The sequence below is a fragment of the Danio rerio genome, chromosome 10, assembly GCF_052040795.2.
Source record: "Danio rerio strain M-AB ecotype USA chromosome 10, GRCz13ab, whole genome shotgun sequence".
NCBI classification, from domain to species: Eukaryota; Metazoa; Chordata; class Actinopteri; order Cypriniformes; family Danionidae; genus Danio; species Danio rerio.
In genome coordinates, this window is record NC_141030.1 from 26,797,754 (window position 1) to 26,814,521 (window position 16,768).

Sequence of the window (16,768 nt, forward strand, 5' to 3'; positions counted from 1 at the left end):
TAAAAGCTAAAGCACTCAATTTGTTAATGGCATGTGAATGTTCAGTTCATAAAAAGTGCAGATAAAAAATGACGAGTACTCGGCAGTAATTTAAGTCACATAGAATCATGATAGGATTATTCAAGCAACACATTCGCAGCTACAAGTGTTCACATGTTCACAAAGTTCACATGACTTGAGGAAATAACTCAAACACGGCTCTAGACTTCTCACAAAGCACTAATTGGATGAACAAAGCTTTCCAAGGCGGCACGCATTGCTTGCAGACCAGGAACAAAGTGTTGGAACTTGCAAATGACTCTCTGAGGATTGCTCATTTGTTTGCTTCTTACTGGGACTACAGCCCATGAACGACACCGAATCCAGGCCACAACTGACAAACCCACGTCTTCCCATTATACTCCTGTGGTGCGGCCATGTTGAGTAATTGCTGGGTTTCTGGTCAACGCTTCAAGAAACATATGTTCACTCCACACTGCGAGACTCCTTGCAGGAAGCTAGTACTTTCCAGCCATGTATAACGTGTTTCTTTTGACAAAGGGTCTTGGAGGAATCCACAATGACCTACAGCGGAAATAATAGGACATAATTCCAAATAATTGGGATTTTTTTTCAAGCCAACATATTTCAAAAGCTTCAAAAACTTCAGTACTTCCAAGATAGCCCCTTTTCTGTTTATGTCCTGGAGTAAAATCCAATTAAGCTGGGTAATTCTTGGCAGACGCTGGACAAGTTGAAGAAAGTTTTGTAATAATTTGGCAAAACTATTGCGCTTTGTTGTCCTCTCTTTTCATTTCTGGCCTTGGCTAATGAACCCAAGCTCAGACCCTCCTTAAAACAGATAAATTTCTGCACTTTCTCCCTGTCCAAAGACAAAAGCATGACCAATCATTATCCCTATAAAAGTGCCTCTGTGGGACAATAACAGCGCAGGGGTCTACGGCAGGGCGCTTTCATGCTGATTATGAGAAGTGAGCTGTAAATATTTTAAAATTCTCAGCATCCCCAGTACTTTATTCAACCTTTCAGCTTCATAAGGTCACAGCTAATTTGCAAGCCATAAAAACCCATTTGGCAGATTTAGCAGGGATGGGAGACGCACTGATGGCATCGTCTGGTTCCCGTGTTTCTTTGAAGAAGAGTTATTATTCCCATTAAGCCCAGCAGAACGACGAGGCCAGAAATTCGCCGCTGGTACGCCCCCATTGATCGCAGGCAGGAGGATGAGCTGCTAATGCATTTAGAGAAATAAGATCTGTTAACACTGCAGACGTTCGGCATTACAAGCTCAGAAAGAAATCTGCTTGGACGGAGGGCATATGTGTGGTATTTCATCCTCACAAATAGCTGATTCAATTCTGCTTGATTCTGGTTTTAAACACAATGCAGTTGAAGCATAATTCCAGCAATACCTGGCAGAAAACAGGGATATCTTCCGGAATAGTCAGTCTGATGCCGGATCAACTTTAATCTTGCATCAAAGATCCACAAAATCCCATGTTTAGTCCAAGTTATCCTCAAATTTAACCGAGTGAGTCACTTTGAAGAATGGAACAGAGATAAAATACGAGCCCAGACGTTTTGTTTTTGTCCAAAGTTCCCTCAGAGTTGTACTAGCAGGCCTGTAACCCTCACAAGTGCCACGGAAATAGGGAGACATTCAAACGACCTTATGTGGAGTCCATGGGGAGGGCAAAATTTTTTTGGATACACCTTATAAATCACACTGTCTATATTTAGCTGAAGCATTCATAAACAAGAAACAAAACAGACCCTAATACCCCTGAGACTGGACGCTCACTGCAAGGATCTAGAGAACACTTATGTCACATGGTACAAATGTGCCTAGAGGCTTAACTGATGGGAACTGTTGTCAAGACCCTTAAAAGATATACAAACTCTTGATAGAGGATGGTTAAGGGAACCACAGTACCATTTAATTCAGACAATACTAACTCTGGATGGAGGATGATTATGAAACCATAGTGCCATTTAATTCAGACAATTAAAACTTGCTCCAAAACCAATATACTCTTGCTGATATTATGATTTACCTATGCAAAAACTAATGTCAGTGCTTGAAAGTGCAAGTTTTCCAATAAAATTGGAATTTCCTGAGGTAGCAGGTGTTTCCACTATTTGGCTGTATACAGATTACTAAGCACATCTTAGCACCACCATAGCACCACCCTGACTGCTATTTACAATAACTTTTTACAGAAATAAAAACCAATTGATTAAGATGGACATTGGATGACACAATTGTAAATTGAAATCTTCTGCTTTTCTGTATAAAGCCAAAGACTATAGAATACACAAGACATGTCACTCATGTAGTTTTGAATGGAGAAATTGTAACATCATAATGCGAATGAAGCCCGGCCTTCTAGTACAGGAGCCAATCAGTGATCGATATAGACTGAAGATTCTCCAGGAGAGGGGCTCTATACTGCTCAGTGTGTACCATCTTTTGTATAAGATGTTAAACCAAGGTTTTAAATTTCTGTGGTCATTTAAAATCCCAGGATGTCCTTCGAAAAAGAGTTGGGGTTTACCCCCTGCATCCTGGCCAAATTTGCCCACTAGCCTCTGCTCATCCTATATCCATCACATATCATAACTGGCTTCATCACTCTGTCTCCTTTCCACCAATTAGCTGGTGTGGTGTGGTCTGGTGCAATATGGCTGCTGTGACGTCATCCAGGTGGATGCTGCAAACTGGTCGTTGATGAGGAGATTACCCTAAAAATGTGTAAAGCACTGTGAATGTCCAGAAAAGCACTATATAAATGTAAGGAACTTTTACTTATTAAGTGATTTCAACAGCCTGCAAAATATCAAGTGTTTATTATGTATAATGTACAGGTTTTATGACACATTATTAGGAGTGTGTGTAAAATTCCTGAAAAAGTCCATAATTATTTTATTTAGTATTACCAAATGACTCGTATGGTATAACAAATGTCACAATTATAAATTTAAGATATGTTACATTTTGGGTGTGAAATATGCAAACTCCAAATGCGATTAATTAAATTAAAATTAATATCTAATCAATGCATTTGTCAAATCAATGCATTGATATAAAATCAATTGTGCATTTATGTAAAGCAATTGTTTTTAAGCTAATAGTGATATGTACAGTATTGGACGGTAGCGTTGCTACAAGTAGTGACGCTACTAGCTTAACTACATTTCTCAATAGCTAGCGGTAGCGTCGCTACATTCTAAATCAAATAGCTTTTTAGTAGCGAAGCTATTATTTTAAGCAAGTAGCACAGTAGTGTCCACACAAGCTACATTTACCGATAGCGGATCAATAAGTGATGGCATCGACATTCACGGAGCTGTGAGGCTGGTGTCTAGCTGATGAAAGTTAATCCATATAATGGCGAGAATGAAGATTTCTTCTTTTTTCTGTTTTACGGTGGTTGACAACAAAATTTTTGGTGCGTTACTGCCACCTCTTGCTCTGATCGTTGACGTCGCCAATCATTTAGGCCAACAAAAGAAATTTGCTTGCTGGAAAGATGACTGAGGGAGAGGAGTTATTTCTTAAGCAGAATTCCTTTTGATCATACCTCAAGAAGTACATGTTAAGATGCAATTACGTCAATTCTGTTGATGTGCTTAAAAAATGCTCAAAAAATACTTAATACTTAAAATACTTTATAATAATAATTTATTATTATTATAATTTATATAATTTATAGTAAGTACTATACTGTTTTACTATACAAAAGTAAAGTAGTACTCAAATTAATTTGTTGTGGTACTTTTTTATTAAATTAATTTTATTAAATTCCTTCATTTTATTAATTCAGGATAGTTACTAATGTCGTACAATCCATTAATAAAGAGTTGTAAATATATATATATATATATATATATATATATACAATAAAATGCTTATTCCTAAATATTTCCCTTTACAATAAATTACTAAAGTATTTTAAATGTGTAACACCTAGTTTTATGGCATTTATTTTGTTAAATAGTTTTTTGCTTAACTAGGCTTTTAGTGTATTAAGCTACTTTTTAAGTAGAGAAACTAATAGCTTGGCTCACTACATTTTCCAAGTAGCTTGCCTAACACTGGATATGTGCTTCAACAAATTTGATTGTCGGTTAAACAAAGATTTCGTAAAAATAACCTGGACAGTTATAACAGAACGAGGAGCAAAACACAGTCCCGATAACACACATCAATGCAGAGTCTGAAAAGAGGGCACCATATTGCTGCCTAGCTCGATAATGACTTTCTGGTTTCTGTAAAACCTCTGAGGTAGATAAATAGACAGCTCTTTTCAGCAGAGCACAAGCTCATCTACATTCATGGACCCTTCATAGGCATCTGAGAACAATCTCAGATACAAAACATTTACATTTCCTTCTAATTCCAAATATTCATACACCTTGCTTGCGACATGTGCTCATTTTAGACACTGACACTAAGAAAATACATGTGATATCTGAGATAAACAGGTAGTTTTTGCCCAGATACACTTTTAAAAACAATGTTTTATTTCAGATGGTCTTATATTTGACTTTGAAGCGATGAAACAATTTATAAAACTTCATCTAGTCGATTACTGTTTTCATGAGGAGCTTTATTGTTTAGTTGACTAGTCCCTACTGTCATCTGTGAGATCTGAATATTTATAAACTGCACTTTTAAACGAGAAGCACTTGTGTTCCTAGGGAAAAAGTAATCATCAAGTGGTATTTTGAGTGGTATGAGCAGTATTTTGTACTATTAAGGTGAAAGCCAAGTTTTGTAAAGTGTCTTAAATTCTACTTTTGTGCAGAAAATAACAGCATTCATATTTGAAATGACAAGCAAACAATGACATTTTCAGTTTCAGTTGAGTGAAGTTAAAGACACAGAAAGAGCTCAAACTGTCACAGCTGAGAAGCTAGAAATCATAGTTTGAAGGCAAGTTTTAGGAAGAGATAGGAGTTAAACAAGGACACATGAAGGTAGGGAGTGACTGTAGGGTTTAGAAACATTCTCCAGATGCCCTTGGAGCTGTAGGGTTCAGTCAGAGGAAACAGGCTTGAGGAATAGAGAGATATAGAGATGGAGGCATGTGAGGAGAAGGAGAAGGAGGAAGGGCAGTGGGGTTGTACAGTACCTCTGTTACCGGTGACAGCAGAATTGAGCTGCTTGGAGTCTAAGGGACCTGTGGTGTCTGGGAGGGTGGGTGCAGGGGAGGTGGTGGATGGTGACGGTGTGGTGGGGGCATCTGTTGTACACAACAAACAACCATTGAAGCAAAAAAGGGATGGACAAAAGACAAAACAACAGTGACAAGGGGGAAGAGAACATCACCATAACAATGGAACAAATGAAACACAATAGTTGTGTGCTGACAAAAGGCAAATAAAAAATTGAATGGGTTTAATTTAACAATGCACACATGAATAAACAGTCGAAATAAACAGCACGAACAGAACATCTGACAGTATAAAAATGTATGTATTTCTTTATGATGTTTGCAGATAATGGGTTTGCTTTGTGTATAATAAATCAAACTGTTCACGACAATAGCAAAGTGACAGTTTTGCTCACAAAGTGGTGGAAAAGACAGGCGCATGCAGGGAGAAAAGCATCAATATTTGATGAAGTATCAAAAACAGTCTGCACAGACGACATGCAGGAGAAAATGTGGAAACAATCACCATAACAAGCCGTTTGTTCCTCATAAACTATCCTTATATCAGTGCAGTTTGTAAAAGTTACATGTAAAAGTTGCAAAAATTAAGCTTACACCTTTTTCACAAAAGCCTGCATATTCTTAGGGTGTGTTCACACTTGACAGGTTTGGTTTGATCAGAAATTATAGTGTGGTTCATTTGAATAAGTGTAGATGCTGATATATGAACCCTGATGTACACCAAACAAGTCGATCCAGACCACTGGAAACACTGGTTTAGTTCAGTTGAACTCTAAATGCACCAAAAATGGATTAAAGTGATCTATAAACTAATGAAAAACAAGATGTGGTGTCACAAGATGTGTCCTGAAAAAGGACAGAAATATCATAATAGTTATCTGTGTTTCATCATCAAAACAATGAGCATATTTACATGGACACCAATAATCTAATTTTAATACGATTAAGAAAATACTCTGATTAAGGTCATAATCGAGCTAAAAAGAAATTGAATGTGGAATATGTTAATTTTAGTCGCATTATTAGGGTGCAGTACAGGCACGTAAATACCGTAATCAACCTACTACCGTCGTGTAGGATTTTCATTGCATTTTGCGTCAGGATACTCTATACACATGGCTGTTTGACACTTTTTACCGCACCTACTGAGTGACTATAAACTGCAGACATCTGCATCGCTCGCGAAATACAGTTTTTTTCTCATACGATGTATGGCATCAAATTCCATCAAAACAACAGTTTGTACTCGCATCCAATATTATTATTATTATCCAATCTTATTCAGATTAAGGCAAATAATTAAATTACTGTTGTAAACGTATAGTCACTGTTGCACATTACAGTTCAATACAGGTATCTGGAATGCATCTCTCGGTTTCATTTGTGCATATGACATGAATTTCTGGCAATGTTAACCAAATTCTATTGCAAATCAATAAAATAAAAAAATGTGGCATCTTTAGGTTCAGGTCTTAAAAAAATACTGAATAAAGTAAAGTAGTACTAAGAATGCTGTTTTATTTTTTGGGATCAGACCAAAACAACCAAGAGAACTGCATTACAAGTGTGAACACAACCTTATGCCCAGATTATGCCTGCCATTAAAATTTAAATAACATCTTGATATTTAGAATTTAACCTTGTTTTTTAATGAATCTCCAGTATACAGTTGAAGACAAAATTATTAGCCTTCATGTAAAGGTTACTTTTTCAAATATTTTCCAAGTGTTGTTTAACGGAGGGAAGACTATTTCCAACACATTTTGAAAAATATAAGTATATAATATAAGTTTTTTTTGTAAAACTAATTTGTAAAAACTAATTACTTTTTTCTTTGCCGCGATGACTGTACATAATATTTTACCAGATATTTTGCAATTGAAAGGCTTAGGTTAATTAGGTTAACTAGGCAAATCAGTGGCCAACAGTGGTTTGCTCTATATCCAATAAAAAATGTCTAAAGGAGGCTAATAATATTGACCTCATATATTTTTTATATTTTGTTTTTTATTTCAGCCAAACTAAAAAAATAAAATCTTCTCCAGAAAAAACATTCTGAAACATTTCCTTGCTCTGTTAAATATCACATGGGAAATATAATATAATAAATATAATACAATATAATATTATATATATATATATATATATATATATATATATATATATATATATATATATATATATATATATATATATATATATATATATATATATATATATATATATATATATATATATATATATATATTATACCACAGGAGGGCTAATAGTTTTGTCCTTAACTCTAATTGGTCAGAGATCTGATCAAAATTGATATCAAAAAGCTCAAATGATCTTATGCAAAATCAACGGTCACACCAATCTACTTTAATTTCATATAATTTAAGGTGGTGTTTAAATTGAGTGATTTGAGCTTTTAAAAACAGCAGGCATCATTCAAGACTCTTGAATACAATTCTGCTTCCACAATCAGTGTAATGCTGGCAGCCGTTTTTGCATGCATAAAGCATATTTAGCGCAGCGATAAGGACAGGAGAGTAGAGTTGGGCTCAAGTTGATAAGCTAAATCACCAGGCTGCCACCATACTAATGGACTCAAGCAGACAAGCAGAGTAATCCAGCTGATAGCTCAAAATTGCACAGCAGCTACCAGCTCTGGCTAACTAGAAATTAGACAGACCACAGGTTCCAGGAGCAGGCATTAGCAAACAGCAGCTCACGGCTAGATTATTGCTTTCTCTGGGGGAAAAGTGAGTGGTGCTGGGCGATGCAAAACTGTTGGTTGCTAAGATGTTGTGAAGGGATTTTTTGTTATTGCCTTGTGGTTACTTATTGGCTTATTTACTAGGCCCTTAAAAAAATATTAGTTCCATATTTGTTTAGGTATTATTCACATTTTAGAACAAGCAGTACATGATGAATTTTGCTTTCAGAGTACATCATGGCACACTCTATATAACAGGTGAACAACAGGAGAGAAAATGGCCTATTACATCTAAATTAGGATGTTTTTTGAAGTGAAAATCTTGCTAACATTATAAGTGGACCCCAGAGAACATTGCAAAATAGAAAACGCAGTTCGCGACCCTTTTAAAAGGGGTTTGTTAATATTCCTAGTGGTAGGAATATCAAAAACAGCTCGGCTCAAAGTAAGAGCAATAGCAATAATATTTGCTTTATCAAACACCACTGGTGCCTTGGGAGCCTATGCGAGAGGATGAGATGTAAGAGATGCATTTTTGTTTCCAAACTACATTACTTATGCATTTAGTAATGAATAAATAACTTTTTTTCTCTGAAACTTATTTAGCACAAAACAGTAGATTTCCTGCCTGGGGATATGGAGAAACATTCCAGCGCACAGAGAGATACGCAAAGATATCATTCATTATCATTCTAATAATAAAATGCAGTGCAGATAATCAGCAAGGTACATGCTCAGCATTATCATACACTCATACAGTAGCTGATCATTTCTCTAGAGCATAACATCTCACAGATGATGTTTTTATTGAAAATATAATTGCTTGAATCATTTCTTTGCAGATGGCAAGTCTCTGTATGGTGGGGGTGTTTGAGTATGTTTTGGATGTAGCTTTTTTCTCTGTCCTCTGACTTCTTCAAAAAGTATAAACACAGACTGTATTGCCATCAAAACATTGCTCTGTTTGTTTAATCGTTCAGCCACCTCTAACTCAACCAATAGGGTGAGTTTGAGGGTGTGGCTTGGGGTTTGACCAACCAACTGTAGATTAGAGATGTGTTTGAGGAAACTTTAAAAAGAAAACACACACACTTTCATTAGCTTATATTCAATGAGCCACTGCTCCAGAAATTCAACTAGTGCTTAATTTGAGCTGGATCTTGCCAGATCCTGTTCCATAAAATGTCAGATATTTGTGTTTTGCGTTGCGGCATTTATTTTATTTGGTCCAGCATTAATGTGTGTGGGATGAAAACCTGCATATTTGTGTGTGAGAAAGAATTTAGTGATAGTGAAACTTTAACGGAAAAAGGTCCGTTACTCAAATCTTTTCAAAATAGATCTCAATGAGGACCTCTGCTGGTTAAAGTGTGGGAAAGCACTGTGTTGCAAAAATATCAAATGTTCACAACTGGCCTCATTTATGTAGCAATACAACAGTAGCAATATAAGCAATTTACACACTGTAATTTTTTTTTTACAAATAAGGTAAGTTACATTACACCACCAATGACTGTAAGAACATTAAAGGTATTTATAAGTAGGGATGCACCGAAATGAAATTCTTGGCCGAAGCCGAAGCCGAATAATAATGAAATTCTTGGCCGAAGGCCGAAGGCCGAATACCGAATGCGGTGTTTTGCATTTTTTTCCATTTAGTTTGCCAATTTTTTCACCATTACAATAATTAAATAGTAAAAATTAGCTTTTTACTATTTTGTGTTGCTTTTCAGAGAAATAAATCAAATAACAAAAATACAATTTCAAAAATATTTAACACTGAACATTTTTTAACATTCCAGCAGATAATATACAAACAAATCACAATATAACTTAAAATAAATAAATTAGTAAAATAAAAAAATATTTTTATTTGGCCATCTTTGAAGCCCCCCTTCTTGAATAGCCTATGTTAGGCCTATAACTGACAGCTGAAAGAATGTACCTGTACGTCTAAAACAACAAATGTGCATTGAATAGTGCAAAAAATGTGGATGACAACAAATGAATAACTGTCCTAGACATAAGCCTACTTCTTCAGGAAAAGTGGCAGGTTCTTCTTTATAAAAAGTAGCTTCTCTGCTGTCTCGCATGAAAGTCGGTTCCTTTTCTCATCGATGACATGAGATGCAGCACTAAACAGTCGCGGCTCATCTGTAGTACGAGCCCGTTTACTCTCTGCGCTGTTTTCATCTCCTGCGCTGTGCATCACCTGACCGTCCGTCTCCAATACCTAGCGGCTTTCCCAAGTCCAACTCGGCCTGGATCATTTCTCGTGTGCGCAGCTTTTTCCCCATATCCAAGTAATGATATTTTATATGGCGAAAAAAGTAAATGTGTTCTGAGTCCGCCTGACTAAATAGTGCGCTGACAGCTTCTAAGAGCGCACTTTTAGCTGTTTTCACTCCGTGGTCTGTTTCAGCCTCTTTGTTTAAAAGACGCTTTAGTGCTGCAAGTAAATGTTTGACGTCTGCCACAGATGAGCTTATCTCTCTTGTTATCTGCTCAAAGGGGGCGAGAAGAGAGAGAACGTTCCTCTGGAAAATTCAGCAGAACAGTGTCTGCAAACGGCCGTTTTTGCCTCTTTCTCTTACACTTTAAAGCGCTTCCACACTGCTGACATGTTTGCTGCATAAAGCGCGCGCCTCTCACTCTACGCGGGTTACTTTTTGATCGCGGCATTAAAAACGTCATTGTTCGGCAAAATTTATTCGGCCTTTTTACTTATTCGGCCGAACACCGAAAGGGCTTTTTTGACTATTTTCGGCCGAATAATTTCGGTTGCCGAATATTCGGTGCATCCCTATTTATAAGTTTTTAACATTTCTCTATTCTGACCGATCCTTCACCCACACCCTCGTTCTAAGTGGGGATTGAACCAGCGATTCCTGCATGGTAGGCTTAAGCTCTAAGGAGGAGGCTATGAGAGCGAGACTTGCTTTGCATTGTTTTCGTCAGCTGACCTCCGTTACACACTATACTACAAAATGTAATGGCATTCTTTAAAAATAGTTGTAAATAATACATTTTACTATGGTTCTAAAGCTTTTTACTATGAATTACTATTGCATTTTAGTTGAATTACTGGCGCGTGGGATTGTTGCTGTGCTTTGAAACAGTAGAAATGTATGTAATCGCCGCCTTATCCCACTATACACTTTACTAACCCACAGGGGTGTTTAAACCTTTGAATCAAAATTTGAAGCAGTACCTTGGGTACAGAAAATTAAGCTTCGGATGTCACTGAATACGTGATTACAGCTAAACGAATCAAGCTCTGGTACACTGCTTCATTTACAGATGTATCATTTTTTGATACATGCTTCGAAGCCTCGGTGCACAACGTCACATCACTAACAGAATGTTAATGAGTGGAAACGAAGGCTGGGTGAATTTTGTTTGTGTGCACACACAATGCTGGTCACCACGCACAAGTTAAAACAGAAGGCACATTTAACTATTGGCCCTCAACAATATTTTCAGCCAATCTGCTTTCTTACATTTATAATCACTCTCATTGGTTGGTGATTGTTTTGTACTCAGTGATCAGCGAAAATAAATAATGGCACAGTGGCCTGCCTAAATATTATTTGTATTTTAAAAATAGCAAAGAGGCAGTCAAGCATATTTTCACTTTTTAAAAACACAAGTAAAGCTGCTAATAAGCCTGATCGAAGAGATCTCGAGAAGATGGAACTTTGCCCCTGTATCAGGACAGCAGGAGACAGAAGCAAGCAATCTTTCATGTCATGACTCAATAGCTAATTGTGGGCTCTTCTTGAAGATTAGACAGAGGGATACATTTCAATATTTTTCACTTGCAAGTGAACTAAATGAAAACTGCATAATGATGTTTTATAAAAGTTTTGTTTTGTAGATATATGTTTGTTTTTATCCACGATTGACCCATATATGGCACAAAATAATTAAAGACCATTCAGAAACTTGATGCTTTTTTTGTGTTATCACTGTTTAATGACATCACGTTCCGGGAAAACAAAAAATGTGTGGTGGATGTTGGTCACGATAACTTTAATTTCCTGGTTTTGTTCTGAGAAATATTCATATACATATTAAGCGCTGAATTCAACTTTATAATCAAAACTGTTTCTCATTTAAAAAGTACAACTAATGAAACTAGAAGTTCATGAGATTTCGGCTTTTTAAAATTTCTTTTGCTGGGGGATATAGAGATTTATTAAAGTGTTCAAACCTGTTCAAACAGTCTAGATACTATTGGCCTGCTCTAATATCTTATTTAAATGTCATGGCCCAATTTTAATTAAGGTGAGATTTGAATAATAATATTGACTGTACCTCTCTCTCAAGTAGCCCGCTGACATGGCAGCCTTCAGCCTGGAATATCAAGCGATCGGCTGCATATTGAACAGGTAATATTGCATTTCCAATTGGCATAATACAAGACAGGTGATCTGATGAAGGACAGTGACCATTATATTGCTCCAGGTTCTGTGCTAATCACTGATGGAAGGACGGCATCATGTTTTGCCATTTAAAAAGACAGTAATGAATTCAGACATGGTGCTTTATATTTGTGACACCCAATTAGCTTTTTATTCCTACAGAGAAGGTGTCAGTTTTATAGTATCAACATCATTAAGAGCTTTGGTTCTCCTTGTTGTTATAGTGTCCTGACATTTCAATGAGCCACCGACTGGACCCCTACACTGCGCCATAACGGCTAATTAAATCTTCTTAAGACGCCCCGTGGGTGGATACAAAAGCCCAGATAGAAGGAAGAAAGTGAGAGAAAAGAAACTTCTGGAAATGAGAGGTTGAGGAAAAGTCTTCCAGCCTGGAGGGGTTTAGTGTCAAGAAGGCAAAAGCGCAAGCAGGGGGGCTGGAGAGACTCTTCCGCTTGATGCCCACAGTCATATCCGTTCTTAGCCTTTGAGCGTATCCGCACAGCTGCCTTTGATGAAAGAGATGGCAGATGTGGACGCAGCGTAGCCTCTGAACCTCAGGGTGTATCGAGAGCCGTCCCATCATGCTTTGCTGTTATGCTAAGTAGGAGAAACTCATTCTCTTAAGAGCTCAGACAAAAGTGGGTTGCAACTGTTGAACGCATTTTGAGCAGAATTTGTGATGCAGAGATCATTATTTGAACATTTTAAAACAATATCTCACTCCAAAGGAAGCACTATCCTTCACTTCAAATCATATTGTATGCTGCATGTGTGATTTTCTCTTTTCTGTCATTTGAAGTATACATAAAGCCAATGGGAACCAAAACTTGAAGTTCTCTTATTGACATTAAAGAAAATGTGAACTTAATCCATGCATTCATACCTGAAGATGGTTAAATGTTTCCTGTTTGAAGCAAAAACTTAAAATATTAATAAAATTAATAATTTACAGAATGATTTACAAAAAACATACACTAAAATGTAATTCTGTGTTGAAGCAGAATTAATAAAATCTTTTCAGGTATGTTAAAGGCGTGGTCCACAGTGTTTATAAGATGCAAAGCAATCTGTGCTCAAGCTTCACTTGTAGAAAATCACGTTATTTTTTCATAAATCTTACTTTGATTATATACATATACTCAACATGAAAATGCATGTCATATTTCCTAGTTCTTCTGAAAGGCCCACCCTCAAGAGGTTCTGATTGGTCAACTAACAAACAGTAATGTGCTGTGATTCTCAGATTGGCTCCACCTCACGCCACTACAAGCACATGCTTTTGTGCTGTGTAAATACTGTCACTCAGAGCAGATGTTAGCAGCATTAGCTGCCTGAGTTAGACAGAAAAATTAAGAGCACACAGCTAAACCTCACGCCTGCTTTCTAAAATAAAATCTTTCACATATATTCAGAATAAGCATGTGCAAGGAATATAAAATGTTCTCATAACTTTTGAGAGTTAGTTATTTGAGATGTGGAATGCAGGGAAAGCAGTGCTGTAGAACAGTGACTACGATTAGTGAACAGACGGTGCAGAGCTGGTGAAGATTGTGGGTGTTTACAGGTGTTTGACTGATAAATTTGAACTTGTAGCTAAATTGTTAGCAGTGCTAAACAGCATTTCCCACTGTTTACATCCGTTTTTACATCCTTGCTACAACATACCGATAATGCTAGATACTGTGCATGTACACAGCAAATTCATCAGAGTTAAATTCTCGGTGTTGAAGCATTTGAGAGTAAAGTGTTGACGTTAAAGAGTTAGATTTTGATAAATGAATATAATAAGAGTTAGAATTGATTTTATTCAGTGCGAAATCAAGGAGTTATCTTTTCAACACTTGGTGGTGTTATTTCCAACATCCGGGAATTCATGCAGCCCCAGTCACTGAAGAATTTTCCAGACGCCATTTTCCATCTGAGGTTTAGAACAGCAACTGGTGAGTCAAACTACCTAAATGTTGGTATTTTACTGACTTTCTTTAAGGAAATACAGTTGTAAACATGTTGTTAAGTTAATAACTTTAGAATGGAGTGACAATTTTAAACTTCTGCGGTTCATTCATGGTCGTTTGTGTATCTAGCTTAACTGCATTACTATTCACTTCTTTTCAAGAAGAATGTTTTTATATATGCTCACGCATACATAGTGCATAAAAACATCAAATGTACATGTTCAACACATTTCTGTCACGCTTAATGCCATTTTGTGCGTTGTTACCCATCTGTAAAATAAAATCGACACTTCTCCTTTAATTCCAAGCAAACTAGCGAGGGAATCCCCGGAGCCGCCTAACGTTAACCTACTCTGCCCGGATGCTAACGGCAACCCAGTACGGTTTCCATAAGCTCTGGAGAGTTTCTAAAACATATCTGGTGAGTAAATGAACATATGCTTACTTGTAAAAGGCTTCCTGACTGAAACAAATGATTGTTTGTTATTCGTGTACGTTAATTTGGTTATTTTAAACACCGCGGCCCTTTTAAACTGGTTCATTCGTGGCCGTCCATATACCGTTAGTCCATAACTCGTGTGATAACGTACGCTTGAATTATATTAAGTGTTGACAACCATTAAAGTCGGAATGTTAACATTAATGTCTTTAAATGACCGCGTTTGCACTTTATCAGACATTTAACGTTACAGAAGTCTCCCGGAAGTTGCGGGACTAACGTTAACGTTATCCCGCAAATGCACAGAGACTCCCAGATGCCCAAGTAGATGCCCGCAAATGAATGATAATCTCCCGGAAATCGCGCGTCTCCCGCCCGGTCATTAAACACTTTGCACGCCCCTCTCCACCGCATCCCTCCCAGCTCTTCAGGTACGTCGCGCGCAAGTCACCCCCACCGCTCTTCAGGTACGTCGCGCGCAACTCATCCCATTGCTCTTTAGGTACCGGTACTCATCTCTCCCGCTACCTCCCGCAAATCAACTCTGTATCCCCCGAAAATGACTTTTCCCAACTCGGGATGACGTTAGTAAGTTAGGCTATTTCTGTTGTCAGGAACATCTTAGTCAAGCTTTTTCTCCCGCATGATATTGTGCTTAAAACTATAGGTTAAACTTAGCATGTACTGTACACAACATTTCCGTTTTATTAGTGCGTTGTAAAAAGCCACCTGTCTGTAAAATGAATCAACTGATTCATATTTGAGCAGCCTAATGATGATACAGGTTTGATTTGTAGATTTATCATCAATAATCAACATCTGAATCAAAAGATATGTGGAAAAAGTGTGAGGTATACTTTGTGATGTTCATCTCTCTTTTTTTATCTGAAGGTTATGCATATGTGTTAGATACTAATGTGTTGTTGTTTTTTAACAGCCACAGTTCTCTGTACAATAACACAAGACCCTGTGACGGTGGCTGATTAGAGACGGATGGTGTATTTCCAGAGTTGATGAAATGACCAAGCACACCTTCTTGGTCATATGTGGTGATAATAATGAAGGTATGTTTAATAAAGTTCTGTATTTGTTTCACAATAAGCTGAGAGGGTATTAGAGCATTAGAGAATAACAAATGACATGAAGGTGATAAGTTTTGTATTGTGGGTGAACTGTTACTTAAATAATGTTTTGCTCTTTGCTCTGCACTTTTCCTCTTCTGCTTATCCTAATATTTTAGATTATATTTGGACCTGAAACATCTGCTAGACTCCAGGAAAGGTGGCATCAATACTGGACCTGAAAGGGCCTAACAAGTTGAATCTGGTAAAGAAACATGCACGCACACACACACACGCACACACACATGCACGCAAACGCTTACAGAAAACTGTAAGTTTATGAATATTTTTTACACTGTGGCCAATATTTTGGGGAAGTCAGCATCACTAAATGATATAAAAGATTTTAAGCTCCTCTAGATTTTGCTCCAAGTGTTGTGTTAAATTGAGGATTCTGGACAGACAGCTGCCTGTTTTTCCAGTTCTAGTCATAGTGGTTAACCTAATTGTTTTTGAAGATCCAACAGTGATGTATGTGTTTTTTCTACTTTTCCATATCCTGTCACCTCATCCAGCTGGGAGAGTCAAGTTGTGGATCATCATGAAGATTTTCAAAAGGTGAGTTTAGATTTCTTGAATGTTTTATTTACTTTAAATGTTCTTTTAAATATATCATAGAATTTGATTGCAATTTGTTTTCAAACATTTTTCTTAGTCATGCTGGAGTCTTGAAGAGTTCTTAGATGAGCATCACCCTACAGTATATCCGTGCTTCAGGAACCACCAGACGAGCGATCAGCAGCTACTACTGTACATCGTCATGGATAAAAAGGTCATCCTGTGACTGGGAAGCACATCTTTCACAGGACATGCTTGATGAGATTTCCTAGCTCCAGTTTGTTTTCACACAAGTTTACAGCATTTATACCTTCATTTAAACTGCTGTGTTTGATATGGAGGACCAAGGAAACACCCGAAGTGAAAGTTTTGCACACCAAGTTGTTT

General features: G+C 37.1%; 1 protein-coding gene and 1 long non-coding RNA gene across 22 annotated transcripts in view; one reads left to right on the forward strand and one right to left on the reverse strand.

Annotated features, from left to right (window-relative positions):
• Positions 1–16,768, reverse strand: part of cadm2a (cell adhesion molecule 2a) — a 755,249-nt gene that overhangs the window by 15,709 nt on the left and 722,772 nt on the right. For 13 of the 20 annotated variants that reach the window (XM_087269780.1, XM_087269778.1, XM_087269777.1 and 10 more), the window contains one exon: positions 5,136–5,246. In XM_087269780.1, coding sequence (XP_087125906.1) covers positions 5,136–5,246 — 111 coding nt within the window. 20 annotated transcript variants of the gene reach the window in all.
• Positions 14,612–16,606, forward strand: LOC147842061 (uncharacterized). 2 transcript variants are annotated; one of them, XR_015501133.1, is made up of 5 exons: positions 14,612–14,684; positions 15,640–15,766; positions 15,972–16,028; positions 16,339–16,381; positions 16,479–16,606. It is a non-coding gene; the product is annotated as an uncharacterized LOC147842061 (long non-coding RNA). The 2 variants fall into 2 exon arrangements; XR_015501132.1 differs by lacking the exon at positions 14,612–14,684 and having other exon boundaries at positions 15,634–15,766; positions 15,943–16,028.